The sequence below is a fragment of the Oryza sativa genome, chromosome 2 (assembly GCF_034140825.1).
Source record: "Oryza sativa Japonica Group chromosome 2, ASM3414082v1".
NCBI lineage: Eukaryota > Viridiplantae > Streptophyta > Magnoliopsida > Poales > Poaceae > Oryza > Oryza sativa.
In genome coordinates, this window is record NC_089036.1 from 3,834,875 (window position 1) to 3,862,810 (window position 27,936).

Consider the following 27,936-nt stretch of genomic DNA (forward strand, 5'->3'; position numbering starts at 1 on the left):
GGTGGACAAGAATGACCGATTTGTGACCGGTCTGACAATGGTCATGTCGTCAGCAGACAGCCATGTTCCCACGTCGCGCCTGCTTCCGGCGGAAGTGGAGGTAGGTATGGGCCGTCCCATCAGAAGGTCATTCGGACGGCAGCCATACAAATCTCCGTCCATTAATGAAGAGAAGTCAAGTTGGAGGGAAGAGAGGATGAGTCCCCACACAAAAGAAAGAGAGGGAGAGATGGTGCATGTGGTATCCCCTTGAGATATAAAAGGAGGACCTTGCCCACTTAGAGAGAGGGGAAAAACGATCCCAGAACTATCGGGGGCTGGCTCGCACTTTGTAGCTTCTTCATACATAGATCCACCAAAACACAGGAGTAGGGTATTACGCTTCTCAGCGGCCCGAACCTGTATACATCGCCCGTGTCTTGTGTGTTTCCATTCTCGCGAACCTTCCACATACAGACTAGGAGCTTAGAATCTCACCCAGGGCCCCCGGCCGAACCGGCAAAGGGGGGCCTGCGCGGTCTCCCGGTGAGGAGCCCCACGCTCCGTCAGGGTGGTTATGCCTTATATTTTGGAATGGAGGGAGTAACAAGTACTCTCACTCTCTCTCAAGATAAATTTATCTTTAATCCCTTCCATACATATCAATTAAGAAAAATACTAAAATACCCTCACATTATCAAATCCTAATACAATTATCCTTCACTTTCTCTACTCCCAATATATCTGTCCCTTGCTTTTACAAACACTAATACATTGATTATTCAAAGATAAACTTATTTTTTTAAAAAAAGTAAAAATAATCATATAAACTTATTTTAAGAACAAAAAAGGGTAAAAATGATCATGTTTTAGTAATAGGATGAATATATATAGCATTTGGAAATCGAGAAAATATTAAAGACGCCAAATAATAAGAACGGAGTGATTAATCTCGCTAAGAGCAAGTACAATACACTTTTTTAAAAAAAAATTATTTTTGTCCTCTTTCAAAATAAACCTAATTTTAAGTAATTATTGTATTGGAGTTTATAAATTTGGGAACAAATATATTAGAAATAGATAAAATGAAAACAATTATTCTAGGATTTGATAAAATTAAGATATTATACTCTCTTTTTTTTTCTTTTATACTGATATACTACTAGTTCGTGGGATGGGCAAATAAATAAATAAAATTATTTAGGAACCGACGTACTGCCCACTAGAACCAATTGTTGCCGCTGTTGTGCCTAGCTGCACTCTGTCTGCATCAGCCACCAACCCCTCATTGGCATCAGAGATCAGATTCAGAGTCACACAGTATTTGTACTCGCCATCAGGCCCATCAACAGCACCATGCCAGATTGTTAATTACTCACGCACGAATTCCTAGGCCATATACTAGTACACATCTCCAAGCCCGTGATGGCCAAGCAGACAGCAGATTAAGAAACAGAGAACTCATCTGATTTGTGGGTTTGGTTGGTAGTAAGTTGTTGGTTAGGGCCTCCCTGACAGACAGCGTTCCAATCAGTTTGGTGATCACATTTTTTTCTCATCAGAGCTTTTGGTTTTGCAACCAATGGCCCCTCTTGGCGATACAGCATCTGATGCTTAATCTTCTTTAATAAATGATCCTTCCTCATTGTGGTTCAACACGCACTGTAACAACTGTAGTGTTATTTGACATTTTCATCCCTAACCTAGTTAGTATTTTTGTAAATATTTCTCAATATCTGCAATATATTCGCCCTTGTGAATATGTCCATCAGAGTTGAGACCTCCTAACTTCCCCTTTGAAACACAGGCGTTTTACAAACAGTTTATACTTCGTAAGTGATATAAATCTTTTCTATGATTGCGAAAAGTAAACCAGATATGGCTCGAAAAATGGTTGCCATTTTTTTGAATGATACTTTTTCCTAAATCATAGAGAATATTAAGGGTATAACTGCAAACACAAAAAAATGTAGGAAAGTGCCCCACTAAGGCCAAGAGCCCACCAAAAAATTTTTTTCTTCAATTTGCAACCTGCACTACCAACCTTTTCTGCATCTTGCTTATATTTTTGCCAAAAAAAAAGAAAAAAAAAAGAGAGAAAGGAGCCACCAAACCCAGAACCCGCAGAGAAAAGAAGAGAGAGAGAGAGAGATCAGAGGAGAGAGAGAGACAGACAGAGTGCGGCGCCGAGGAGGAGAGGAGCAATAATCCAATTCCAATCCATTCCTCCGCGACCTCGTCGTCCGATCATGGCCATGGCCGCCTCCAGGTTGCTGTGGGCTTCCCGCGCCGCCTCCTACCTCAAGATCTCCACTTTCCCCAGGGCCTTCTCCACCGGTATCTCTCTCTCTCTCTTCTTCTTCTCTTTCGGTTTCTTGTTTTGCGTATGTATTTTTCGTATTCTGTGGTCTGTATATTCGTGGGATCACGCGTGGTTGGTGGTGGAATGGCGTGATCTCGTTGCCTGTTCCTCGCAAAGATTGGATTTTGGGGGCAAGGATCACTGTTCATCTTATCTTCTTTTATTTTGGGTTCAGTTGGTGGTTTAGGCTGTGAATCCGTCTGCGTGAATGGGAAATTTGGTTGGTCTGATTTGATCTCTTTTCGGCGAAATGTTTCATCTTTTTTTTTTGAAAAAGGAATCTTGTGTGATTGTTCCTGCTCTTGGTAACAGCGTGTGCATGGCAGGTTTATGTTTCTGCATTTGGATATGTGAATGTTAGCACACTGATTTCTGAAATTCAGATTAGCCTATTGTATGTGTTGATGAGGAAGGCAAAGTTTTTTTTTTAGCCTAATTTCTTTCTTTGTCCTGTTTATTCGAAGTGTTAGGACGTTTGACACCAACATATGAAGCATCTCAGGAAGATGCTTTTAGTAGCTATTAGGAGAAAGCTACCTACCGACCAATAATTGGCAATATTGTTATCCAATATGAAAATGTTACAATACCACGGTTGTTTGTTTATGAATTTAAAACTTGTGTTGCTAAAATGGTGTGCCACAATCACATATTTACAGATCTGAATTAGGCACACCAAGGAAATGAATTAAGGGAAAGTCTTATTATAGCAGACTTTGGTTTTAAAACTTTGGTAGTAGGAAATGAAAACCATATGGTAAAATATTTATGCAACTTAAGAAGTGACAAATAGTCAATTGTTAATTTGCCTGGCCAAGAGGCTTTGGTTTCTAACAAGCATTGGACAAATGGTCATAGGAAAATACACCTAATTTTCAGTTTATAAATTGGCTTCTAGGGGGGGGCCATTAATTCCAGTTGTTCTGGAAATTTCGTATGCTTTCTGTGGAAACCTTGTTTCCTCACTGCCAATTCAGTATTTTACACATCTGATGAAGTTGTGCATATTGCTTGTTTTCTATTTTTTTCAGTGCTGAAGGATCTGAAGTATGCTGACACTCATGAATGGGTTAAGGTTGAGGGTGATTCGGCAACCGTTGGAATTACAGACCATGCCCAGGTTGATCTATTCATACGTTATATCACATTCATTGCTTCATTCTGTACATACGCATAATATAAGCATTCCATTTCTTAAACATTACAGGGTTCCAATATATGTTATCATGTTCAGTACATGTAGCAAGGACTAGCAGTGCTAAAGTTGATCATGTGTTGTTTTTTTTTCTTTTTTTTGCTTCCAGCACCATTTGGGTGATGTTGTGTATGTGGAGCTTCCAGAAGTTGGCAGCAGTGTATCCCAGGGAAAGAACTTTGGTGCTGTTGAAAGTGTGAAGGCAACCAGCGATATCTACTCTCCAGTATCTGGAGAGGTGGTTGCAGTGAACGATGGACTAGGCGATGAACCTGGATTGGTAACTTTTAATTGCGTAATAGATCATTGTGAGTAGATTGAACACTTCTATGAACTGTGTTTTTTTTTTTTTTGCATAGGTTAATACAAGTCCATACGAGAGTGGGTGGATCATCAAGGTCAAGGTTAGTGATTCAGGTGAGCTCAATTCATTGATGGATGACGCGAAATACTCGAAATTCTGCGAGGAAGAAGATAGCAAGCATTGAACAAATACCAGTGACTTGTGATCTGCAAAGAATGCGCCTTGACCCTTTTGTCAATGCTTGTGATGTGCTATCGAGCACTTATCTTTACCACCGGCTGCTCCTGAAATCAGCACCGATCAACACATGAATAAATTAGTGTTGGCATTGCCTCTTCCACAAAGAGTTGCAAACTTCGAACCTGTAAATGACATGAGTTTCGTTATTTCTTTGTAGTATCGCGTGATTTCATCTTCAATTGTAGCTCTGCCGCCTCTGCTCCGTTTATTTCTGAAACGTGTGCTTCGTTTACTTCTGAATCGTGTGTTCTTGGTGTCTACGAGCCTGCATTATGCTGAGGAATTGGGGATGATTGGTAGTAGACGAATAGCTAAATATAAATTGGGGATGCTTGATTGCTTGAGAATCGTCAATATTTCAGAATTAGGAAAAAAAAACTCATCCCAGATTATGGCCTTACTTTTCCTAGATCCTAGATAGTCTGCAATTCTACAGCTCTGTTCTTAGTTCTTACATTATCAGTATTTACATTCAGGTGATGAGAAAGAATAGGCTACTTGGAGGATTCCCTAATCACATAGCAAGTTCATATCACAATTCACATATCCTTCTGTCATAGAACATGGACGCCAAAATTATCAAATGACACAAATGGATGTGTAAAATCACCACGAGAATAACAACATATGGGACAAAAACAGTAGATACTTTTATCACTATAAGTATATGTCAAACTTAAGTGATGGTCAGCAACATTAGTGAACAGTGATACAGAACTAATATATATGAATTTAGATACAAAAACCTAGGCGATGAAGATAAATACTACCCTTAGCCTGACAGAACAATGTCCTCAACAAAATACAGAAGGCCTCAGGTTGCATCACACTTTGATGTTCCACTTGTGTGCTGACCGTGGACCACGAGTGATCCCCTCATAATATTGGGATGGAAGCTTTCCTTTGTTCCAAGTTTTCACAAACTTCTCGAACAGATCACGAGCAGACTCCGAAGAAAGATCAGAGAAAAATTTGCCTTTTTCTTCCTTCAACCAGGTTGCGAACTCATTGTTCTTTGCGAAATAGTCATCTTTGGATATTTCTTTGAAATCCTGTTTCAGTAAAACAAAAGAACAATGATAAGCATGGTCTCAAGGAGAAAGGAAATGGAGAGCTCAAAGGGTGCAGTATGCCATTATGTATGTTCTCAACAGTTTAATACTTCCCCAAAATTGTTGTTAGTCTCAAAAATATAAATGGCATACATGATACAACTCCTGTCCACCTGTCCAGATACAGATAAGCCATTCTGGTTCTTGTGAACTGTGACCTTAAACAAGTACCTGACTTGGTATCACTAATTTTCATCACAGACACACAAAAGGAAATAACCTACAAACTGATATCACTAATTCAATTCGATGGCAACAGCAAAAAAAAAAAAAGCTTTTCCTTTATATTCAGTCTTCAGAGACAAAATACATTCTGGCAAGCTTCAGCAAAATTTCATTGTTCAGGAAAACAAAAGGGGCTCCTACTCAGGCTGGGTAAGATGGCTACAGAACATATACCAGCCCGGCGAAAAAAAATGGTCGTAAGAAATCTGCGATAATCTATCCCTGATTCACGCACTGAAGAATTAACTGAACTAGGGACGTTCTCCAGTTTGGTTCTACTTGTAAAGAAAAACCAACCTCGTTCCAGTACCATAGTTATACGAAGGCTCAAGCTTGTAGAACAATTCATATATGAAAAAATGTGGCCTAAATAGCCTATTCAGATAGCTTAACTGCTAATATGCAAAATCATTTGATTGATGATGCCCAGTAGATTCATAGCATCATTCAGACTTAGAGAACTCACATCATCCTTGTGCTTTCGCTTGCTCTTCTCCTTCTCCTTGGAATGCTTCTCCTTTGAATCCCTCTCTGTCAAAATCACACACACACACACACTGAATTACTGACATACATCAAAGCTAATATAGCAGGTACGAGTGTATCCTCAGCATAATTTGCACACTTCCAGAATAGTTGAGCATGATTTCAAGTAAGAACAATATAACTGTTTTAGAACAAGAAATCAACAAGTGCCACTGCCAAGCCGTGAAGGCAAAAGATGAACCCTAGTTCCCTACCTTTGTCTTTGCCCCTGTCGCCATGCTTCTTCTTCTTCCTCCTGCGCCTCTCCTCCTCCTCCTCCTCCTCGGCTTGTTCGTCTCGGCTGCTCCTCCTGCTCTCCTTCTTGTCCCTCCTCTTCTTCCGCTCCCTCTCCTCCTCCTCCCCTGAACCACCAAACGCACCAAGAAGATTGGCAAAATCAACACGCGGAGACCAGATACGCCGATGCCTCGAGAGGGGGGGAATGGATAGGGGGCCTTTGAGCACCTGACGAGGGTGACGAGCGCCGCTTCCTCGACTTGCCCTCGCCGCCCATCGTCGCCGCCGCCGCCGCCGGGGAGAAGAATCGAAGAGGGGGTTAGCTCAGGTGAGGTCTCGGGACGGGTTTAGTTGGTATTACAGATGAGTCCGAGGGCTCATATGCAAAATTGTCAGAAGGCTTTCGGGCGCGGTCGATCCAAGCCGTTCACGTCTCATCCGACGTTGGGGAGAGAGTACAGCAATACGAAGCACTCACGCTCTACCTAGGCAAATCGTGTGGTTAACATCAAGTTTATGGTTTTGCGTAAATTTCACCCTGGAACACATTTTATTACTGAAATTTTCTTTTGTACCACACTTTCATCGATTTTTTTTTATTTTGGATCAAATGTTAATAGTCTTACCATTGTTATACTCTAGACCACACCGACTCTCTTATCAAGTATACGAATGATTTCGATTATACCAGTTACTACTTGTCATTGAACTCAAAATATGTTGTACGAAGTGAGTGCTCCCTTTGTCCAATGATATTATAATCATGAACGGATTAGACCTATCCTAAATTGTAATATTTTGAGATGGGGGAAATACTTAGAACATGCATCTATGTCCTCTTTGCGAATATTAAAACATATTATTTATTCCTCACATTAAAAAAACGTTTTAAAAAATTTCCCACTTGTATTATTTAAACAACTTTTCAAAGCTATTTGTCAAGTTTATTTTTTAAAATATTTAATTTATCATTATAATTAAATAGATAATTCGTACCACTAATATGTCCAATAATCTAAGTACTGGTACTAGTTAATTAATTAGGTAGTAACAGGTAATCTGCGTCATAATTTATAGTTCAACCATAATTAACAATCTACAGAAATGGCATTAATCCTCAAGTAAATTAATTAAGCTTTGTCGTTGTGTTACATCCTAAAAACCTCAATGATCTCTCTGCTAATTAACCATGCAAATGCATGGAGACCTTAATATCCAACTCCAGTTCAGTAGTTCACACACCAACAAATCAAAAGGTACTTAGCAGCTGTACTAGTTAACTAGGTAGAAAAGCTTGATTATTCTGATGTGCTAATTAGACACACACACACACACACACACACACATATATATATATATATATGTCCAGAACGATGAACAATTGAACAACACAGCAACCCAACTCGATCGTCTATCATCAGCTGATCATGCATCTTCATGGTCTCCAAGTTACTCCTAGCTCCCAGAATCGACAATGCCATCATGTGCTTAATTAGCAAGCAATCATCTAGATCTCTGCAGAATGATATCAATGCATGATTAATTCGCAGCTGTGTTGCGATGAATTATACTCCCTCCGTTTCACAATGTAAGTTATTCTAGCATTTCCTACATTTATATTGATATATATATGTATTCATTAATATCAATATGAATATGAAAAATACTAGAATGACTTATATTATAAAACGGATGAAGTACATAAACTAGTAGATAAAATCATTGCGATATATATATTCACATCACACACCTGATGAGAGTATCAGGATGTGCCATGTATGCTTTGCTTCGTTTGTTCTTACCACAGCTGCAGGCCGTGGCCGGCGGCGGCGGCATGGAAGCTGCTGCTGCTGCAGCCGGGGTCCTGCAGGTTGGGCTGCGTCGGCTGCAGCCGGAACCCGGCGGCGGCGGCGGCGTCGACGGCGTGCAGCGGCGGGGTGAGCTGCAGCGCGGTGCTCGACGACTCCTCGCCGTAGTACGCCGGCGCCGCCGTCAGCATCGACAGCACCGGCGCCATCTCCACCATCGCCTTCACGTCGCCGCCGCCCACCGCCGCCTGATGATGGTTCTCGTTGATCTGAATTCATATATAGTTTCATGTACAAGAATCAACCAAACACCATAATTAATGTACATATATGTGCTTCAAGAATCAAAACATTTTAATGAATTCTTGATTACTGATTAACTAACTATACGTATACCATGCGGCACAGGAAGCTGTTCTGGTCTTCCAGGATGTGCTCCTGTTCATCAATTTCATGCATAGAATTGAATCAATCATTTTTTTTTTCATCATCATACAGCAAAGTATTTGGTGTTTCATGATCAGTTTAGTAGTGCAAATTAATTACCTTGCGACGAAGGTTGTCCAGCTGCTGGTTCAGGAGCTGATGCTGCAACAAGCAAGAATTAATGTGAAACAACTATTTTTTATTTTTTTAACGAATCGGCACTTAGATACACCTATTTCATTGAATATAACAAAATAAAAAACTTACGAAAGCAAAGCTTTACAGAAAAGAGGAAAAAACTATGGGATCAATTAATCCCTAAACCCTAAACTTACCATTTACCATTGAATCAGAGACTGATCATTCTAAATTAACTCTGAAGAATGATTCATTCATCAAATACTATCTTCTTAATCAATTACTAGCTCTATTTCATATTACAAGTCATTTTAATTTTTTTTCTTTTAAGTTTGATTAAATTTATAGAAAAAAATAGCAACACATGTAATACCAAATTAATTTTATTAAATCTATCACTGAATACATTTTGATAATGTTTGTTTTTGAAATACTAATATATTTTTTATAAACTTGATTAAACTTAAATAAATTTGTAAAAAAAATTAAAACGACTTATAATATGATATGGAGGAAGTAATTACCTTTCTCGCACGGACTTTGGTGACGGAGAATTCGAGCTGCTGCTCGAGATCGTTGATGTCGGCGAGCGTGAGGTTGGAGAGGTCGTCGCCGGTGAACCTCCTGATGCCACCGTCCAGCTTCTCCATCTCGTTCCTCATCCGAGTCATCTCCACAAATATTTGCTATATATATGTGCACATTAATTATATTTGATCAGTGCATTTGAAAGAAAATTTCATTTCAACTGCTGGCAGATAGATCGATATATATTCTGATATTGATCAGACATTGTGTTGCTGATTGTAAAATTAATGTATACCTGATCGTGGTTGATCTCCTCGAAATGAGTGTTGGTGACGGTCTGGTAATGCTCGATGAGTTCCCTCAAACTATATATTGTCAAACATTGAAACAAGTACCTTGATTAGTTGTGAGTTAATTAATACTTTGATAAGTTCATGTATCTAATTGGAATGGTGCATGTGTAATTCTTTTGCGCATTCAAAAAAGAAATGACAATCTCTGATGTACAAATCAGATGGTATAAATTAATTTTGTAGCTAGAATTTTCTCTTGGTGATGTATATACTTACAGAGAGTATATTATTTTAGATCAAAATGAAACAAACGAAAATTTCTTAACTAATAACAGGAATGAACAGGGGATCGGAAGAAAGAACTTCACATGAATATTCACATATTAATTAACTATAATATGCTGCAGAACAGTATAAAATCATGTGAGAAACGTCTGGGGATCTTCCGGCTAGCTCCACAAAGTGGTGGACTAGACAACCAAGGTTCGAAACCTCACCTCTTCTAATTATTTAATATTAGGTCATTCTCTTATATTCGCATCTTTTTTTAAGTATAAAAACATGCATAACATAAGATAAGATATGGTCGTACTGTCGTACACTTGTTCAAATTATATTCCCTGTTGATATACATCTTTTAGTTTGATTAAATTAGCCACATATGAAATAGTTTTTTGGGGAAATCCACCTAAAAAACCCAGCTCGATCCTAGAAATCATTAGAAAGAGGGAAATAAGGATTAATTAACTAGTTGACTATAAATTCAGGATCAAGTTGCAAATCTACATACATATATGTTGCTCAGAGATGTAAAAGACAAGTGCGTAATCAAGTCACAAGAGACACTAGGGCATATAGATCATTGCTTATGTATGCCTTTGATCATGATTTAATTTTGTAATAGATTCTTGGCTCTTCGAAAATATATCAAAGGAAACTGCAGATGCATACATATACACTGAAAATAGTTAAAATGAAGGTAGGAAAAACTCGATCGATCAGGAGTTCAGGACAAGAAAAATAGTTCAGATGAAGAATAAATGCAAGGCATCCATCCATTATATGAACAGATCAAATGATCATAATTAAACACTCTTGCCCAAAGAAAACAAAGGGTAGAAACTGCATGAGTTAGTTAATTTTCTCTGAAAAACAAAATAAAGGCCGAGAGAAACTTAGCCGAAAACTTAATCTCTTGGTTGACAAAAAACAAGAAATTAATTAACCCATCAAATCAAGCACTAAAAAGAGAACAAGAGACACTAAGCTGGAGAAAGGAAAGATTGAACAGCATCTGATAATATAAGAGAACAAAACAAGAACCGTACCTGCAGGTAGGGCTGCAGTACTCGAACATCTTGCCGGTGCTGGAGAAGATGACGACGCCGACGCGGGCGTCGCAGAGCACGGCGAGCTCGTTCGCCTTCTTCAGTAGCCCTCCCCGCCTCTTCGAGAATGTCACCTGCCTGTTCGTCGCGTTCTCGATCCTCTTGATCTCGATCTTGCCGCGCCCCATGCCTGCTATACCTTCCTGATCGAGTTTAATTTAATTTCTGTGTTCTTTTGTTTCTCCTTCTTCTGCACAAGAGGAAACTGAAGAAGAAGAAGAAGAAGAAGAAGAACAGAAATGGCCAAGTTATGAACATATCGATACATGGACGAATTTTGTTAAAATCAACATAAGGCATGGGTGCTCAAATTGGATTTCCCCCCACAGCTATGTAAAGGGTGCAATCAGAAGTAGAAAAAATTTCATGTAGAGAAGAGAACAACTAGTAGCTAGAGATGTAAAAACTCTTTGCTGCGAAAGGATGAAGAACTAGCTAGAAAAGGTGTCCTTTTTTTTTTCTTGAATTACTCATGAACAGGGTAGATAGATAGGGCAGGAGTAGTAATGTGCTATGTACATACCTTGTGAAGTGCTAAGCTTGCTTCAAAGGCTAAGGCAGGAGGTGCAGAAGGAGAGACATATATAGGAGAGAGAGCTTGTAGTAATGTGCAACACACAATGCTTTCTCTCTGTCACACACTCTCACACTACTACTCCTGCAAATCAAATCAGTGTACTACTCCAAATCAAATCAAAAGTAGATGGAGGGAGTAGTAAATATCCAGAAAGCAACAAACTACATTTTTAACTGTAACTAATATGCTAGCTAGTCTAGTTTTACATTTACCCCTGCATCAGTGTGTAATTAGGATCAGATAGTGAGTCAAAGCAAGAAACGGATGCAGACATAAGCATGACTTCATGATGATGATGATCAGATCAGTGTGCATATCCATGTGTGTACTTGCAGCATGCAATGATGATGCACTAGCATATACTCTCTGGTCGATCTCTGCACAAATACACGAGCCTAGCTTGTGACACAAAACACACACTGCAACAGTGCATATATCACGCACACAAAAGTTCAGAGATATCAGTGTATGTAGCTCATGCAATATAATGCAACAGTATTACTCATCAGAGCACAGTGCAGCTATATATACATGGGCATGGTATAAAATCATGAACACTACATGCAATTGCGAGGAAGGTGTATGTAGCTATAGCAACTCTCTGCATGCCCCTCACAAGGCACCATGGAAAGCAACATGTGTGTGGACTTGTAACCACCCTCTGACAGTGTGGGCCCACCCGGTTTCCTCCTCCTTGCCGATCTTGGCAGCTAGGTTTGTTAGGTTGGCCATGGCCATGAGGAGCTCTCCAGGGACAGGGTACACTTGCTGCTTATGGCAACAGAGCCAAGAAAACCCTAGCTCCCTTGTTTGTTGCTAGCTAGCTAAGAGAGAGAGAGAGAGAGAGAGAGAGAGAGAGAGGTATATGTGCAGCTAGCATATTGATCACTATGGTTGCTTGCTTGCCTTGATGGGGGACTGCCACTGCACATTGTACCACATGGGGTGGAGGGGGGGTGGACTGCACCCCTCATTTGGGAAGGAAGAAATAAATTTGGCAGAGATTTTGATCTCTCTCCATGATGGCTTGGCTAATTATATAGTAGAGAGCTAGGGTTCCCTATGTGATCAAGTTCCGCGAGATTCCGTGTTTCTCCTTTACAGTAAGTTTAGTTTTACGGTTTTGCTAGCTAGCCGTCGACAGTTTTGGAGGCTGAAAACTTTTGATTTTCTGGCCGTGCGATCCACGCCATGATTCGTGCGAGATTTGGAAAAAAAAATCTGCGCGAGAATTAAGGTGTGTCCTTGCAAGGGCTTGAACCTAGGATATCCATCCCACAAGCCGTGCGTGCTAGCCACTTAGATCTGTTGCATGTTTTTAAAAAATTAATTGAGTTACATGTTAGTTATACTCCAGTTGCACCCTACTATAACTGCATTGTGTAATTGCATTGTAACTACGTTATCATCTCTATATAATTTAGATATAAAGTTACATATATTATTTTAATACTTATATACGAGTTACATTATAGTTATAGTAAAATTATATTACAATTATACTATAGTTAGATTTGAAAGTTTTTTCCTTAAAAAACTTGCAACAGTTTTCTAGTTAGTCCCTAGTTTTATTACGCACATGCAAGTGGGTTTTTTAATATGAATTCAGTGAGATCGGGGATATGTTATTGGTTTTCATCTCTTTGAACGTGTATTAGGAGGCACATTCGCTGGTGTGTGTGAGCGTCATGGTGCATGTGCGTCTATCGTGTAACCAGGAAAAAAATAATTTTAATTTTATTAAGTATTCTTAAGAACTAATGATATCTAAGTTATTATGCATTTTATTTGCTTTCAGTCAGTCAGAGGGTCATTGGCTGTTAATTGTTGGTTGACCTTCTGTTTGTCCAAATCAATACATAATTTTTGGGTGGACAATTTAGTATAGAAGTCCATACGATAGGGGCAAAAATCAATAAAGAAGATCATTCAGTAACTTATTATATATCCTGAGGAATATTCAGTCTAGCTAGCTACCTCGATCTGAATTTGACGAATCAGTAATGCTAAAGTAACAACGCATTCATGATCATGTTGAAATGTTAATGGAGAGCTGGTGGCATATATTCGGAGCATATATACATATATATGCATATAGCAGCCCTTTTTTTTGGTGAGGACATGTAGCAAATATATAATGACCATATATAAGCACACAATATAAACAAATATGTACTGTAGACAAGAATACAAAAAAAAACTTAGGCTCAGAACTGTGTAAGCATGCTAGTTAGCTTTTAGAAAATCTTACATTAACCAAAAGTAAATGGGCATTCTTACCCACATATATATGATCAGCATTTTCAGGCTACTTGTTGCATGAACATCCAAACAATCTTAATTTGCACATATATTTGTACATATATTTTTCATCTCATCCACTGTCTGCAACTGTTGCATATGTAGAAAGCGAGGACTTCCATTTATGAAACACTGATTGTGAAAGGAAACGGCCTCTTTGCATCAAGTTCTGTGGCTTTCCTTTGTCGATGAAGCTTGGTTTCAGTCCCAGATTCTTTCTCATATCCACCAAATGTGCAAATTCAGAGAGATCACACGCTTTACATCGTCTGATTGATCGACTGCCGGTTCAGATTGAGACATACACAAATTACACGAAATTCTATATCACTGTATATTTCCAAAGTAATCCATCCAAATATGCATGGTTGATTTCTCATCCAAACTGTCTGCACATATACAAACGCGTGCAATTGAGTTGATCCACTGCAGCAAATTCAGGTAACTCAGGAGATCAGTAAAAGATTGGAAGAATTAATTATCACTTGCCAACACTAATGAAATTCTGATCAACTTGATGGGCTAACTTTTGTTCAGAGTTGGCAGAAATCTGAACATCATTAATTAGATGACATTTGCCACGTAGTTGTGTGAAATCAGATGGCAACAGAAATGGAAAAAGGTTATGTTGAGGAAGCTTAGCAAGAAATCTTTTGCCATAGATGTTCCTGATGAGTTGTAACCACCACCACTTTACAGCAATGACAATTATTGATGTGCCAACTGCCAAAGTATTCAAGAAAGATCAGCTTGTAGTATATATTGTTTTCAGGGGTGATTTAATTTATGTGATGAGAAAGTAATTAAACAAATTACTTACAATACTTGATAGTAATCATAAATGGAGTCCGAATAGTGGATCCACCAAACTCAAAATAATTAATCAGCTTTAGTCAGCTAGGAAACAGATTCAACTATATAAGTACATACTTTGGACCCCTCTTCTGAAGCTGTAACCTGTTGATTATCATGAAGGCAAGATGTGAATTCATATACACATGGTCTGTGCGTATGAATTCACATCTTGTCTTTGTCTGACTGATAGCTACAGCCTGATACTTGCAGCAGTACATGATTACACATTACATCTACTACCATTGAGGAAAGGGAGAGAATATGAGTGACTCATCTTTCCTAACTCACACAAAACAAGGACTCAAGGATGACACACAAACTAGTAGTACTATTCATTTGGTATTCTGTTGTGTGCTTGTGCCTTGTGACATATGCATTTAATAATACCCAACTCTACCATTAAAGGAAAAAGAAAATGTTGTTTTCCAGTATGATACATGGACTTATGTAACTTGTGCAAGGAAACCCACCTCATCTCAGTCGATTTTTCCATCCATCCGATAGATCAAGATCCAATGGTCCAGGTCAATCAAACCATTCAATACAAATACCAATTTCTAACACCCACCTCTCTTCTACTCCCCAGCTGCCGCTGCCATGCATCCACACCTTCTGCTTCAACAGGTGACTCCTCCAACGATGCTAGACGCCGATGAGCCCTCCGCCGACCACCGCTCACCATTGATTCTACCTAAGCTTTGCGAGGTGCCCCCGCCCCATCCACGTCCTCGTCCTCCGACTCTACCATCCGCCACCACCTAACCAGTTGGACGAGATTCGTCCACCTTGTTCTCCTTTTTCTTAGTTGGATCCTGCCACGGGATCTACCATAACCGTCCACCGCTACCTAACCACTCGACCGAGATCCCCCTAACCTATACCCTCCCCCTTCGTCTTCAATGGCTCCCATCATTAGATACGCCACCACTACTACCCCCCCCCCCTCTTTGTACCCACGGCTCCGATTGCACCACCGCCGCCTCGTCGCCTTCTCACCACCACCCACCATTGGGCCACACCTCCCCGGCCTTCCTCTAAGCCGGGGAACTCCCTTCTCTTCCTCATCCTACTGTGACCTCCAACTGTGAATTATATTCTAACTGGTTGGGGTTGTTGTAGCCAGTTAACAGAGTTCATCAAGGTCATTGAAGATGGAGGAGAAGCTCACCGAAGCACGGTAACAAAGTAGATCCGAAAGCCAGAAATCTGTAAGATTTGGAATTCTATTTTCTATTGAATGTAGGTTAGCAGTTCTGTAGACAACATTTTCAAGCACGAATGATATGGCAACTGGTCTATATATACATAGTAAATTAATGAAGTGTGAAAACTTGTTTTGTGCTTAAGAACAGAATCTAAATTTGACCTGAAGAAGATAAACTTTTATGAACAGCTAACGCGGTGATGAATTTGAGAGTAGGGAAACGAGCTAGCTAGAGAATGAAACTTCATACAGGATACGTTGTGGACATGGATCGATTAGGATATATCCATCACAAAGAAAGCAACCATCTGCTCTTCCATGCTTCAGCAGCAGCAGTCCTGAATTCCTGATGCTTTGCACATCGATCAGCCTCAGCTTTGGCCCTTGGGGACTGCCAAATCGAGTGCAAGATTTTTGTAAAGCAGGAGGTATGATGGCCAATGAAAGCTATTACCCACGATCCCAAACATCAAGCGAACATAATAAGATTACGCTTTGGTTGTATGCATCGATCCTAGTTATGCAGAGGCCACGATTGTTCTCACCGCAGTTATATCACCTTGATATAATCGATTAGTTCAATAAAAACTTTCATCATCTAAAACTAATTAATAAGAGTACGCACACATGATCCTAATAATTTTGAAGTTGCTTAAAAAAATAGCGGTCTAATATTATCTAGTTCTGGTCAAAACTAACGAGGGTTCGTGAATGGGGGAGTAATTCATTTGTCGTTACAAACTCAATATAAGAAAATAGGGATGGTACATACTAGCTGGTATTCCCTTGTTATTTTATTGTGTACTGATATCTTGTAGTCTGACCATTTAGTACTAATATGGGACACATACTGGATTGAAGGAAAGAAATTGTTTTCCACTATATTTGCCCCCTCTTAACCAGTAAATAGGATTGGACGAGGCTCGGACAAACAAAGCGCATTTGCACTAACCTTATCCCCTCCTCGTGCCAACCTTATCCCCTTCCCATATGATGTACGGAAGCTCCTCGTACCCAAAGGTGTCCATGGTGAGGTCGAAGTCCACCACCGCACCGCACATGAACTCCCACAGTAGCACTGCCTCGGTCACCTGTAGCGGCGGCTCCACCTAGGACACCCTCTTCGACTGGACGATGGCCTAGACCTCATTGAGGCCATCATCAGTTTTTCCGGTCACTTGGAGCAAGCACCGCCGGGAAGGTAACCCCCTCAACGAGCCACCGTTCTGGGATGGTGGCCTCTTGGACAAAGCTCCTCACCGGCGTCATGTCCCAAGGCTAGGTTCGATTAAATCCGCTGTCAATTAACCCGCCAGCGCCAGACGTCGTCGCACCACCGCGGGTTCCTGACCCTACCCCATGCTCAATGTCAACTACGGCACAACGAGGTTCGAGCGTGGCATCCCCTTCTCCTTTTTTTTGTTTTGGCTCACGAGCTAAATAAGCTGGCTCTGGCTCAAGCTAGCACACAAGCCGAGCCAAGTGTTTAGCGCGTTAGCATAGCAAGCTGAGCCAATCCAATTCGTTATCCTAATGAGCCCGGATGAACTGAGTTGACTCGATATCCATCCCTACATTGATATTTGAAATGAATCAATGCCTGCATATACCAGCAAGCTTAAATCTGGTCCCTATTAATCAACCCTATCATATCTATTATTCCTAGTTTAATTGGGTATGATTTGGCTAGCTATTGTACATATACAATCAGTTATTAATGGCATTATTTATTTGTGCATATCTTGGTCACCTATATATGTGTATATATAGAAAATGTTGATTACACCATAAAGATAGGCCTTTTATTATTTGCAATCATAACTTTTTTCCAAATTATTAAGAAATCGAATAGTGTGTTTCAAAAAAGAAAAGGGGGGCCATAGCAGCTATAAAAAGCCATGCCAACCCAATCAGATAGCCATCACCTTCACAGCCAGGATTAGCCTAGCTAACAGCACCCCTGCCGCAGCCTCCCTTTTGCAATTCGCCGTCAATTCATACGTAAAGCAGCTATAGCCATGCATAGGATGGTGAAGCTACTCTGCACGCTGCTGCTGGCCCTTTCTCTCACGGCCCACTATTCGGGTAAATTTCTCGTCGTCCCAAAATAACTCCATTTCTTTTCTCTTATCCAAGTTCATATCTAGAAATAAAATGAAGTACTTGTACGATCGATGGAGGTAGTACTGTTTATATATCGATTTATATGACGAAGATCGTCTTTTCTTTTTGATTATATAGAATACGCACATGTGAAAACTTAATAAGTTTTGATTTGATCTGAATTTGCAGATATGTCGATGAAGGTGTCGGCCGATTGTCAGAGCGTCAACGTACCCGGCCCCTGTTCTCCCACAACGTGCGATGATAACTGCAAGTCGCAAATAGGTGCTGGGGCTGTTGGCGAGTGTACGTCCGGGGGATGCCAATGCACCTTTTGTACTCTCCCTCCTCCAAAGAAGAACTGAATAATTAATTATGATGATGATGCATCATGGTCTGTGATGTATCATTTAATCCTAGCATAATAAAATTATACGAAATTGTGTCGACGATATATGTGGATGTCTTTTGGTTCGAGCGACGTTTAATTTGGTGCATCTCTTACTTGAAGATTCTTGTTTCGTGGAATTAGAGTTGTACTAAATATTTTTGAGATCTCGAATAATACAGAAGGATGTTGCCGCTCCGTTTCTGAAAATTATGGCCCGTTTGGTATACAGCTCCTACACTCCGAGATTCTTGTTTCGTGGAGCTGAAGCTGTACCAACTGTAGCTGTCATATCCACTATATTAATCATAATTTAATTCGCTTTATTTTCTTCTTCTGCTGAGATTTTTTATTGATTAGATTTTGCCATATTTGCAAGTAATTAATTTTTTATTTTTTATTTTTTTTTGCGAGGACAAGTAATTAATTATTTGAGCGTATCTTGGTTACCTATGTATAGAATATGCTAATTACACCATAAAGCTAGGCCTTGTTATTTGCATTAATTCTATATCCTTTCGAAAGAAACCGCATATATGTTTTTCCAGAAAGAAAAACCTAGCGTCAACTATGCAAGAGTATATATGTGTCTATAAAAGTCACATCTGTCGTTCATCCTCACAGTAACAGCTATCCCTCGCGGTCTACTGTTGGGGTAAAATTCACTACTCCCATATTATAAGTCGTTTATTTTTTTTAAGTCAAACTTCTTTTAGTTGAATGAAATTTATTAAAAAAATCAAACGATTTATAATATGAAACAGAAGGGGTTTCATTTTTATTGCACATAAGATACGTAGTGTAAACTTAAAATAAGCTTCGATATGATCTGAATGTAGTAGCTAGGTGTGTCGATGGAGGAGTTGGCCGATGGAGCAACCCCAAAGGACTTACGCAAAACCATCACCATATATATCCGGTCTGTGTTTTCCGAAGTTAAGTCGTGCCTTGTTTACAGCAACAAGCAAGTTGATGCAGCTTCTACCAGCGGGATGCCTATATACCTACTGTCTCTAAACTTTAAAGAGAATAAAATATTTTCTTTGTCTCAATATAAGTAAAATCTAGTACAAATATAACATATATTAAAACTATGAATCTAAACAATTTTATAGTTCTATAATATATTACATCTGTATTGGATTACACTTATATTAGGACGGAGGGAGTAGCTACGTTAGATACCATGCATGTACAATGGATCCACTAATTAATTAGTTCTTGCTACCAGCACATTACCCATGTTCAAGGGCTCCACAAAGAAAAATTAGAGGAATTTTGAAGGATTTGATTCGTATGGAAAAAATATTCATGTGTGGTTCTTTGGAACAATAGAGAATAACTCTCCTAAAATTTATAGGAATTTCGGAGAAATTCATGGTTTTCTCTTCCAGTAACATAAAGTTTGTGTCATCCAAACAGTAATTTTGAAATTTTATATGTTTTAAGTTCCTATAGGAATTCAATTAATGGGCATGACGCTTTACTCATGCATTTTTTATGTTTCTATGTTCTCACAATCCTGTACTCTGAAAAGTCCTAATCTACCTAAAACTGTGGTAATAAAAATGCCCCATTTGGGTTGGAGCTTCAGACATATGATAAGGTGTGTAGCAAGAAATCTTATGCTTCTGATACGTAACTTGATGGCTATCATATAAAACGGAGTCGAACTTGTAGATCCACCAAACTCAAAACCATCCGCTTGCTTGCCTGCTAGCAGCTAGGCACAAATTCAGGCATTCAGCTACAAGTACCTGGACTGTAGATACCAAATGAAGTGCGTTTTGTGCTTATGGACTGTACTACAATCTAAATTTATCCTGAAGAAGACGAGCATTTATGAACAGTAAACCCAGAAATTTGAGAGTTCAGTGAACAAGCTAGAGAATTTGCCCAAAGTTTATACAGGATATGACTATCGATGCAAGGGTACTTGTCCCACCCACTTTCATCCAAAGTCAATACACAGGCAGTTAACTTTCACACATACAAATAGGAATAGGATTCAACAGAAAGAAACCAACCATCTGTTTTTTCCATGCTTCAGCAGCAGCAGTCCTGATGCTTTGCACATCAGCCTCTGCTTTGATGACTGCCAAATCAGGGAGGCAAGATTCTTGCAAAGCAGGAGGCATGATGACTGATAAATGAGGCAACAGACTGATGCATGACATGAACAAACACTCAATTCATACAAGGGTCTCCACATGCCAGCACTTTTGAGTATTGGATTAGAAACTGATGAAAGGTAAGGTACAGTTACTACATTAGTTGCAAATCACCTACCAAATCACAATCTTTTTTTTTTCTACTGCTGCCATAGCAGAGCAGAACTAACATTAGGAAAGCCTAAGACCTAATCAGATTACCCGTTTCAGCCAACAATCATGGGAATAGTTTTGACAAGAGCACTGAGTTTTAGAGGCCCTAAGTTCACAGGACAATGTATATCAATGTCACAACTTCACTGTATCATCTTTAGCTACTTTCTGGCAGAGAGTGCTGCTCTTCAGGGGCCTCTTCCTGTTGCTCTTGAGGCTGCTGCCACACATACGTCACCGGGTGACCTTGCTGTCCACCGTACATCATTCCTGATCCAGGCCCCTGCTGCGCTGGCACGTAGTAATATGGATATGTGTCTGCTGCGCCCCCCACATTAGGCGGTAGGCCAACCCTCGGAAGCCCAAGCCCTTCTTCTTTCATTTCATCCCTGGGAACTATGTCCACCAAGAAGTCATAGATATCAGTCCTGGTGATGGCAGCTGCAATGTCATTCTTCTGCAAGGTCCGGCGCTTGTTCTCCTCCGTGTGCATCCACGACCTCAATGTTAACTCTAATATGAATACCTCGCATGCCTTTGCGAAGACAACGGGGGCTTCTGCCGAGATCATCCGGACATCCTCATCAGCCTTCATTATCTTCTTTATCCTTGCGAGTGGCAAGCTGTGGTTCTTGAAGTCGGTTGTTTGCTCAATCTCTTCCATTTGGTTAGCCCAGAACTCACGGAGTTGCTGCTGTTGCTGTTGCTGCAGCTGCTGATGAAATTGCTGGGCTTGTTGGTAGACTAGCTGGTGCTGAGCACTGAGTTGAGCTGGATTAGTGGGGAATGGTGCTGATGGCTGTGAGCCAGGAGGAACAACAGCAGGAGCTCCAGGAACCATGGCTTGAGGTGGATATGCAGCAGCAGGAGGAGGATATGCTTGTGACCCACCAGTGGCAACACCCATCACAGGCTGAGGCTGTGAGGATGGTTCCATGTCAGCTCTTGTCCGTCCAAAGCCAAAGGCCCTGTCGTTGTGGGAAACAGTTGCAAGTATTGATCAGTTGATCTTTTGTATAGATTAACGAGAAAGATCATGATAGGTTCTAAATTTGTATTTTGTCAAATACAATACACATGAGTGAGAATACCTTGGTATAAGAATGGAACTCACTGCTTTTCCTTTACAAAATTGTATCTGACATACAAACTTGCATGCAGGGAAAAAAATGATTGAAGGAACAAAGGCAACTTGATTGCGACTTTTGTTGCTTATAGTACAATTAATGAGCAACTTGAGTGCTGCGGTTCCATGTAGCTTGCTGTTGCACTTTAAGCACAACTCATGATCTCAATACTTTCATCTCTATTGGTTCATTAAGCATTCTAAACAGAAAGAGACTTCCATTGAATGTGGAATAGAATTACAGATGCATAACTACCAGTATATGTGATAGAACATGTGCAAGCTAAACAGAAAGTAGAACCTTCCATTAAAATCATCCCTATGATTTGTGATGGGATGGTAAATTACCTTTTGTACTCCTACTATCCATATTGTGCAAGTGGGTAGTTGCATGAACATTCAAGCCCTGCCATTATCGGTCAAACTGGTTACGGACAAGTGAATTTGTGGGCTGCTATTACAAACCAACATGGATAAGTATGCATCATACAGAGTTTGAAGCTTCTCATGCATGTACAGCATAAATCACATGTCTTGATGTTTTCCGGTAGAAGCAGGTCCCAAAGATAACCCACAAAAGGTAGCTATGCCCCCATGGCTCCAGTTATGACTTATTAGTCTCCCAGAATGATGGCATTTGTGTCCAGAGGGCACAGATCGGCTAGTTCCAAGCCAATTGCACAGGTTTTAGCTCATTGACTGACAAATCAATGTTTGGATAACTGAGATGGGAGATGGGAAAATACGGAATGAATTGTATTTCTAGTCAAGGCTTTTTTTCTCCCCTCTACTGTTGGATATCCAACACTCCAAGGATGGCCTGGATTTGGTGTAGTTACCCAGCTGCAGTTGCAGCTGTCATGGCAGGGCAGTTCATACCATGGCTATGTGTTCCTCCTAATTTACTCGCAGCATCTCATCTACTTACATCAAACCGAATTAAGTCTATGACACCCAGATGCCAAATCTCATAAATATTTTTTTCCATGTCAACCAGAAGTGTGTGTAAAAGAAGACTACAACATTCAAGCAAGTAGGAAAAAAAATGCACACTTAAATATGTAAGAAATGTTAAAAATGATCCGCTATGTCATTATTAACTTTGAACAACATATCAAGAAGCCAAGTGATCCAAATTGCCATCTTACTCTCTGTTTGACACACCATCAGTACTAAAATAAAGTGCTGTCAGGTTAAGCTTAAGGTTGGGGTGCAACTACCTTAATTGGATTCTTTGAAGAATATGTCAATCTTGTAGTTCCAGGAGGTCCACACATTTGGGACAAACAAGGAAAGTTGGCACGTATCATGTCACGTGACATTTGAACACAGAAAAAGGCAAATTTAGATACATTCCAAAACTCAGACTCATTAAATGCATGGGACCAATCACGTCTTTTTTTAGGGAAAAAAAAAGAGAAGAGAGCAGCGTCCTAACACATACGCGATGTGGGTGATCATGTAATTATGATCCATCACTAAGAGAAAATATCACTCCAAGAGAAAATCATCATATCACTTCATGAAAAAACAATGCAACGAATGGTAGGAAATTAGGAGTGCCCTGTTTTGACAGAACATCTAGACAGCAAATCATGAGATCCTAACAGTATGAAAACAACACCAAAATAAACAAATTTAGATGTGGCATCAGAACAGTACTCTTGCATCTAGGAAGTTTGCACTCGTGGCAGAACTACGTTAAGCGCGCGTCAGCAATCCATCATCACTGACCATGGTAATGGTTTCCTACGAGTTGACCCACTGTTCTTACAAGAAGATGCAGGTGCGGACCTAACACGGGGCAAGGCCAGGGTGGTCATCCATCCACACCGTGCTTCTTGCTAGTCACGCAGGCGAGGAACTCCAGCTCGCACTGCAGATCGGAAACAGAGGAGAGTACGATCGCGATGGTGAAGGAGGGCATCTTGGTTATCTCACTTCTTTGAAGCTCCATTTCACTAGTTAGTAAGCTCCATTCCCAAATCAAAGAGAACATCAAACCTAATTCTCCTCTACAGCAGCTCCTTCCAAGGCTCCGGCGCGGCGCCACCACACCAGCAACTACAAACCCTCCGCCTCTCCGGCGAGCTCATGAACTCCGGCAAACAAGCTAGGGTTAGAATTCTGGGCAGTGGCAAGGCGGCCATGACACGGGACCAACTCAACACTCATGAACACAAATTTACCAAGACGAGACCGCACGTCTCTCCACACATATAGCAAACTAAAAATCCAAACTAGAACTAAGCAGGATCAAGCAATCGAAACGAAGCCGACGACTAATCGAAACCTAACCATATGCTGCCAGGATCAGCTCCACAGCCCTAGAAACAGAGGCGATGATTCCTCCCTCAGCTACGAGCCGAGAGAGAATTCCCCCCCCCCCAAGCTAGCAACACCCAACCCACGCATGCAGCCAACAATCCAAACGGGATCACCCACGGAATTGGGAACAGAGAGATCGAGGAAAGGTGGCGGGAGGCGGGGCTTACCGAGAGACGACGCCCGGATCTCCCGCGCCGGCGGGAGCGGGAGCGGCGGCGGCGGAGAGCGCTCCCTCCGGCGAAGGGCCGCGCCGCCCACCTCCCTCTCGTGGAGCCCTCGGCGTCGGCGGCGGAGAGAGAGAGAGAGAGGGAGACGCGGTCGCCCTTGGGTCAGAAGGACGCGAGGAGGAGGAGGAGAAGAGTCAGCGCGAGGAAGACGAGGAGAGAGGCAGCGGCGGCCGCGGGCGGGGGTGGTGGGCTCGGTGGGCCGGAGGTTTCTCTATGTGGGCTCCAGGCCTGGTAAAATTCCGCGTTGTTTCTGTTGGAGAAAAAAGTCTAATTTGCCTCCCTTCGTTATAGCCCATTTCGCACCGTAAAAATTTCTAACGCGCAACCAACTCTAAACTCACCTCACGCTCTACACAATCACATCCATTCACAAAGCCTCTGATGGGTTATCTTATCAGCCGTAGCTCAATTTTGAAATTTCTAATTTGATTCTACATTTTTTTTATCTTAGCCTATTTTTAATATTAGATTTTAAATCAAGAATAACACAAATATAAATTTTATATCTGTAATTTATTTTGTTGGCTTTGTTCATTTTTCTATGCCTTATCAGCTATAAGTCAAAACGATCAAAACAAAACAAAAGCTGGAGACTTCGCAAAGGATATAATGAATCTCGATGCTAATGTGAATAAATAGGATATGGATTTTTTTAAAAAAAAAACATTATGGACACAAGTGCTCATGTACAATTGCGCGCAGAGAGATTACTGTATTTCTAGTATTATAAAAAATTAAAAAGTACTGATATACGTACAATCCGATTATACAACTCATATATAGCTAGAAACTTGCAACCATAGTTCAATCTTTAACACATTTCCCCGCAAAAAAAACACACACACACATTCATATGCACTACAATCAGCATGCATGCACGGGCATCTCATCTGAGAAGATTGGGAAGATACGCAAAACGAGGTAAGTCATTAGCGCATGATTAATTGAGTATAAACTATTTTAAAACTCAAAAATGGATTAATATGATTTTTTTAAACAGATTTCCTATAGAATTTTTTTTTAAAAAAAAACACCGCTTAGTAGTTTGGGAAGCGTGCGCTCAATGTATCTGGAACGAACGCAGCCTTCCTCCTCTACCCCCGTAATTTTTGCAGTGGTGGACAGAACCAGCAGTTACAATTGTTTGATTTTGAGTGGCTAAGGCCTTGTTTAGTTCGTGAAAAGAAAATTTTTAGGTGTCACATCATATGTTTGACCGGATATCGGAAGGGGTTTTCGGACACGAATAAAAAAATTAAATTCATAACTCGCCTAGAAACCGCGAGACGAATCTTTTGAACCTAGTTAAACCGTCATTAGCATATGTGGGTTACTGTAGTACTTATGGCTAATCATTGACTAATTATCCTCAAAAGATCCGTCTCGTGATTTCCATACAAAATGTGTAATTAGTTTTTGTTTTTATCTATATATGACTTTTTGAGAAAAAAAATTAGGAACTAAACCAAGCCTAAATATGTGAACCCTATAGCCTGTGAGTTGTGAGCCTATCAGGGTTTCCCAAAACGCCGGGGCCAGAGTTACCGCGCTCCGGCGGTAAGCACGGTTACCGTGCGGTTACCGCGGTAACCGTGGAAAACCATAAAAAACCGTGCAAAATTTATCAAAAATTCAAATTATTTTTTAAATTTATTTAAATTTAAGGAGGTTACCGCGGTATTTATATTACCATACCCCGCGGTAAACCCGATAACTACGGTAACCACCGGTAACAAGGGAAACCCTAGAGCCTATACGTTACTAACCCACGTAAAAAAAAAAGATAGTACGTCCGATGAGCTTCTTCCGTGGTGACCCACTGAACCTGGTGCGTCAACCGCTAGCTAGCTGAGCTCTCACTCAACTGGAGAGAAAATGGTGATTTCAGGGTGAAGCAATAATTGAAATTAAATTTGAAAATATACTTTTTATTTTTTTTCTTAGAAATACCCTATATGCAAATTTTGACACAAATATACTGATGGTTTCTCTGAACCGTTGTGCGAAAGTGACGATGTGAACGGTCTCGCGCAACAAGTCTGCGAGAGTATTTCAAAAATTAAATGATTAATTAATTATAATCAGTTATTAATTATCTTAATTAGTCTCGCACGGTCTCACTCATTCTCCACGTGACACCATAATATCGACATCATAATATCAATGGTATATTTGTGCCAATAAAATTACATCTAGTATATTTCTGAGAAATAAAAAATAAATGGTATATTTTTTTAAATTTAATTCACAATAATTGTGTTGCTCCACTATTCCCTTCGTCCGAAAATATTAAAACTAGAATCGAATAGGATATTTTCTAATATGATGTATCTAGATATATGACATGTTTGATTGGAGGGAGTTTTTATAATGGATTGGAAGTTTAAAGTGATGAGGTTATTAACTGTTTTGTTTGGTTGGGATACATAGTAATTTTGGTGGGATGGCCGGATGTGGATGGGGAATTGAGGAAGGAACTACCTCATTTTCAATACCTGGGTAGGGGTGGTAATTGGGAGATAATTCCTTATTTATTTTGCCTAAATAAATCTTAACCATCTGTTTTTATTAATGACCCGATCTCTAACCAAACTTCTTATCGACTTTCACCACCTCTACCAAATAAGATATTGGGATTAAAAATTAAATTTTCATCTTAATCTCATCATCAATGGATCATGTAAACTCCTAATTCTCTTCCCTCGTGTTGCCAAACAAGTCGATAGAGTTTGGTTTCAGAAACGTTGTAATAAACGTCACATTCATTCAATCCTATGTGAGCATACATCTTTGTCCACCAAAGCTAGGTAGGCAGTTAGCCCATCACTTATCGTGTCTAGTATTCCCTTCGCATCCATCCACGATTCATCTATCGTCACCATCCAGCTGATCCAGCGAACGCACGTATATATTCCCCTTCTCCATGCCATACGCAATCTTGATCAACATGTTGATCAACTAATCACTTCAATTACACTCTCAGATAGCTGCTTGGGTTCCCCAAGATCGGTGCACGATCGCAATTAATTAATCTTAATCACATCTGTACAGTACACATCCATCCGACAAATGAACGGATCTTCGCTTGCAGGAGATAGATAGATCGATCGATGTCGTGCTATTATTTCTCTTCCAATATTCACAATTTCATCCTTCCCTTCGATCTCATCTCATTTGCAGCCATGGCTGGGAGATGCATGGCGATCGAGAAGAAACAAAAGAAGAAGCTCAAAATCATCAAGAAAAAGCGAAAAGAAAAATCTAATGGGTGGCCGTGGCTGGAGCAGTGCGGCCGGCGGCGAGGCTGCTCGGGTGGGCGCGAGCGGCGGCGGCGGCGGCGGCGGGGAGGACGAAGCGGGAGGAGAAGGTGTAGCTGTAGTAGAGCTGCGCGGCGTCGGAGTCGTCGTCCAGCCCGCCGGCGACGTCGACGCCGCCGCGGTCGAAGTTGCGCGCGTAGCTGAGCGGGTCGTACTGGCACCGGCCACCGCGGAGCCGGCTCGACGCCGGCGCCGGACGCGCCGCGCACAGCGCCGCCTGACGCCGGAGGCGCCGCACCAGCCTGCCCAGACCGCAGCCGCACCGCCGCGCCACCACCGCCGCCGCCGCCACCGACGACGGCGGCTGGCCGCCGACGCCACCTCGCCCATCCGCCATTGCCGGCTTGCCGCTGAGCGGTGGCAGAGTGGAGTAGTGAGAGAGTGAGAGTGTGTGCTGGCTGGCTTTCTTGGTAGGTGAGGTGAGGT

At 40.8% G+C, this 27,936-nt stretch overlaps 5 protein-coding genes and 1 long non-coding RNA gene across 12 annotated transcripts; 2 read left to right on the forward strand and 4 right to left on the reverse strand.

Moving 5' to 3' along the window:
* Window positions 1-2,136: 2,136 nt before the first annotated feature.
* Window positions 2,137-4,320, forward strand: LOC4328441 (glycine cleavage system H protein 2, mitochondrial). The gene is made up of 4 exons (XM_015772102.2): window positions 2,137-2,316; window positions 3,373-3,461; window positions 3,646-3,816; window positions 3,896-4,320. Exons 1-4 carry the CDS (start codon window positions 2,229-2,231, stop codon window positions 4,022-4,024), a joined length of 477 nt encoding a protein of 158 aa, XP_015627588.1. The 5' UTR covers window positions 2,137-2,228; the 3' UTR covers window positions 4,025-4,320.
* A 357-nt stretch (window positions 4,321-4,677) lies between these two features.
* On the reverse strand, window positions 4,678-6,532 carry LOC4328442 (style cell-cycle inhibitor 1-A). Its single transcript, NM_001406450.1, has 4 exons — window positions 6,408-6,532; window positions 6,158-6,304; window positions 5,884-5,948; window positions 4,678-5,132 (listed from the first exon to the last, which is right to left on the reverse strand). Exons 1-4 carry the CDS (start codon window positions 6,454-6,456, stop codon window positions 4,905-4,907), a joined length of 489 nt encoding a protein of 162 aa, NP_001393379.1. The 5' UTR covers window positions 6,457-6,532; the 3' UTR covers window positions 4,678-4,904.
* Window positions 6,533-7,284: 752 nt separating this feature from the next.
* Window positions 7,285-11,314, reverse strand: LOC4328443 (MADS-box transcription factor 29-like). 4 transcript variants are annotated; one of them, NM_001406452.1, is given in 8 exon segments: window positions 7,285-7,694; window positions 7,930-8,256; window positions 8,384-8,425; window positions 8,534-8,575; window positions 9,076-9,237; window positions 9,375-9,444; window positions 10,701-10,965; window positions 11,284-11,314. In NM_001406452.1, coding segments are annotated over 6 exon segments (783 nt in total). In that variant the 5' UTR covers window positions 10,889-10,965; window positions 11,284-11,314; the 3' UTR covers window positions 7,285-7,694; window positions 7,930-7,977.
* A 6,314-nt stretch (window positions 11,315-17,628) lies between these two features.
* LOC107280111 (uncharacterized) lies at window positions 17,629-18,398 on the forward strand. The gene is made up of 2 exons (XR_001543176.3): window positions 17,629-17,782; window positions 17,990-18,398. It is a non-coding gene; the product is annotated as an uncharacterized lncRNA (long non-coding RNA).
* Window positions 18,399-20,379: 1,981 nt separating this feature from the next.
* Window positions 20,380-24,307, reverse strand: LOC4328444 (nuclear transcription factor Y subunit C-4-like). 4 transcript variants are annotated; one of them, XM_015772036.3, is made up of 3 exons: window positions 24,134-24,307; window positions 21,987-22,044; window positions 20,380-21,480 (listed from the first exon to the last, which is right to left on the reverse strand). In XM_015772036.3, the coding sequence occupies exon 3, from the start codon at window positions 21,447-21,449 to the stop codon at window positions 20,670-20,672; it is 780 nt and encodes a 259-aa protein (XP_015627522.1). In that variant the 5' UTR covers window positions 21,450-21,480; window positions 21,987-22,044; window positions 24,134-24,307; the 3' UTR covers window positions 20,380-20,669. The 4 variants fall into 4 exon arrangements, with proteins under 4 accessions (XP_015627522.1, XP_066163588.1, XP_066163589.1 ...); XM_066307491.1 differs by lacking the exon at window positions 21,987-22,044 and adding an exon at window positions 22,859-22,889; XM_066307492.1 differs by lacking the exon at window positions 24,134-24,307 and adding an exon at window positions 22,129-22,299.
* A 2,981-nt stretch (window positions 24,308-27,288) lies between these two features.
* On the reverse strand, window positions 27,289-27,926 carry LOC9267856 (uncharacterized). The gene has a single exon (XM_015769556.3). The coding sequence runs from the start codon at window positions 27,845-27,847 to the stop codon at window positions 27,455-27,457; it is 393 nt and encodes a 130-aa protein (XP_015625042.1). The 5' UTR covers window positions 27,848-27,926; the 3' UTR covers window positions 27,289-27,454.
* Between the last annotated feature and the right edge of the window lie 10 nt (window positions 27,927-27,936).

Bases quoted from the DNA above. Each gene is read 5' to 3' on its own strand.
- LOC9267856 (XM_015769556.3), bottom strand. From the start codon at position 27,847: ATGGCGGATGGGCGAGGTGGCGTCGGCGGCCAGCCGCCGTCGTCGGTG.
- LOC4328442 (NM_001406450.1), bottom strand. From the start codon at position 6,456: ATGGGCGGCGAGGGCAAGTCGAGGAAGCGGCGCTCGTCACCCTCGTCA. The intron at 6,305-6,407 runs GTGCTCAAAGGC...TTGGTGGTTCAG, and splicing joins GCGCTCGTCACCCTCGTCAG to GGGAGGAGGAGGAGAGGGAG. The intron at 5,133-5,883 runs GTGAGTTCTCTA...TTACTGAAACAG, and splicing joins AGCGAAAGCACAAGGATGAT to GATTTCAAAGAAATATCCAA.
- LOC4328443 (XM_026023251.2), bottom strand. From the start codon at position 10,888: ATGGGGCGCGGCAAGATCGAGATCAAGAGGATCGAGAACGCGACGAAC. The intron at 9,445-10,700 runs GTACGGTTCTTG...GACAATATATAG, and splicing joins TACTGCAGCCCTACCTGCAG to TTTGAGGGAACTCATCGAGC. The intron at 8,426-8,533 runs GTAATTAATTTG...ATTGATGAACAG, and splicing joins TGGACAACCTTCGTCGCAAG to GAGCACATCCTGGAAGACCA.
- LOC4328444 (XM_015772034.3), bottom strand. From the start codon at position 21,449: ATGGAACCATCCTCACAGCCTCAGCCTGTGATGGGTGTTGCCACTGGT.
- LOC4328441 (XM_015772102.2), top strand. From the start codon at position 2,229: ATGGCCATGGCCGCCTCCAGGTTGCTGTGGGCTTCCCGCGCCGCCTCC. The intron at 2,317-3,372 runs GTATCTCTCTCT...TATTTTTTTCAG, and splicing joins CCCCAGGGCCTTCTCCACCG to TGCTGAAGGATCTGAAGTAT. The intron at 3,817-3,895 runs GTAACTTTTAAT...TTTTTTGCATAG, and splicing joins TAGGCGATGAACCTGGATTG to GTTAATACAAGTCCATACGA.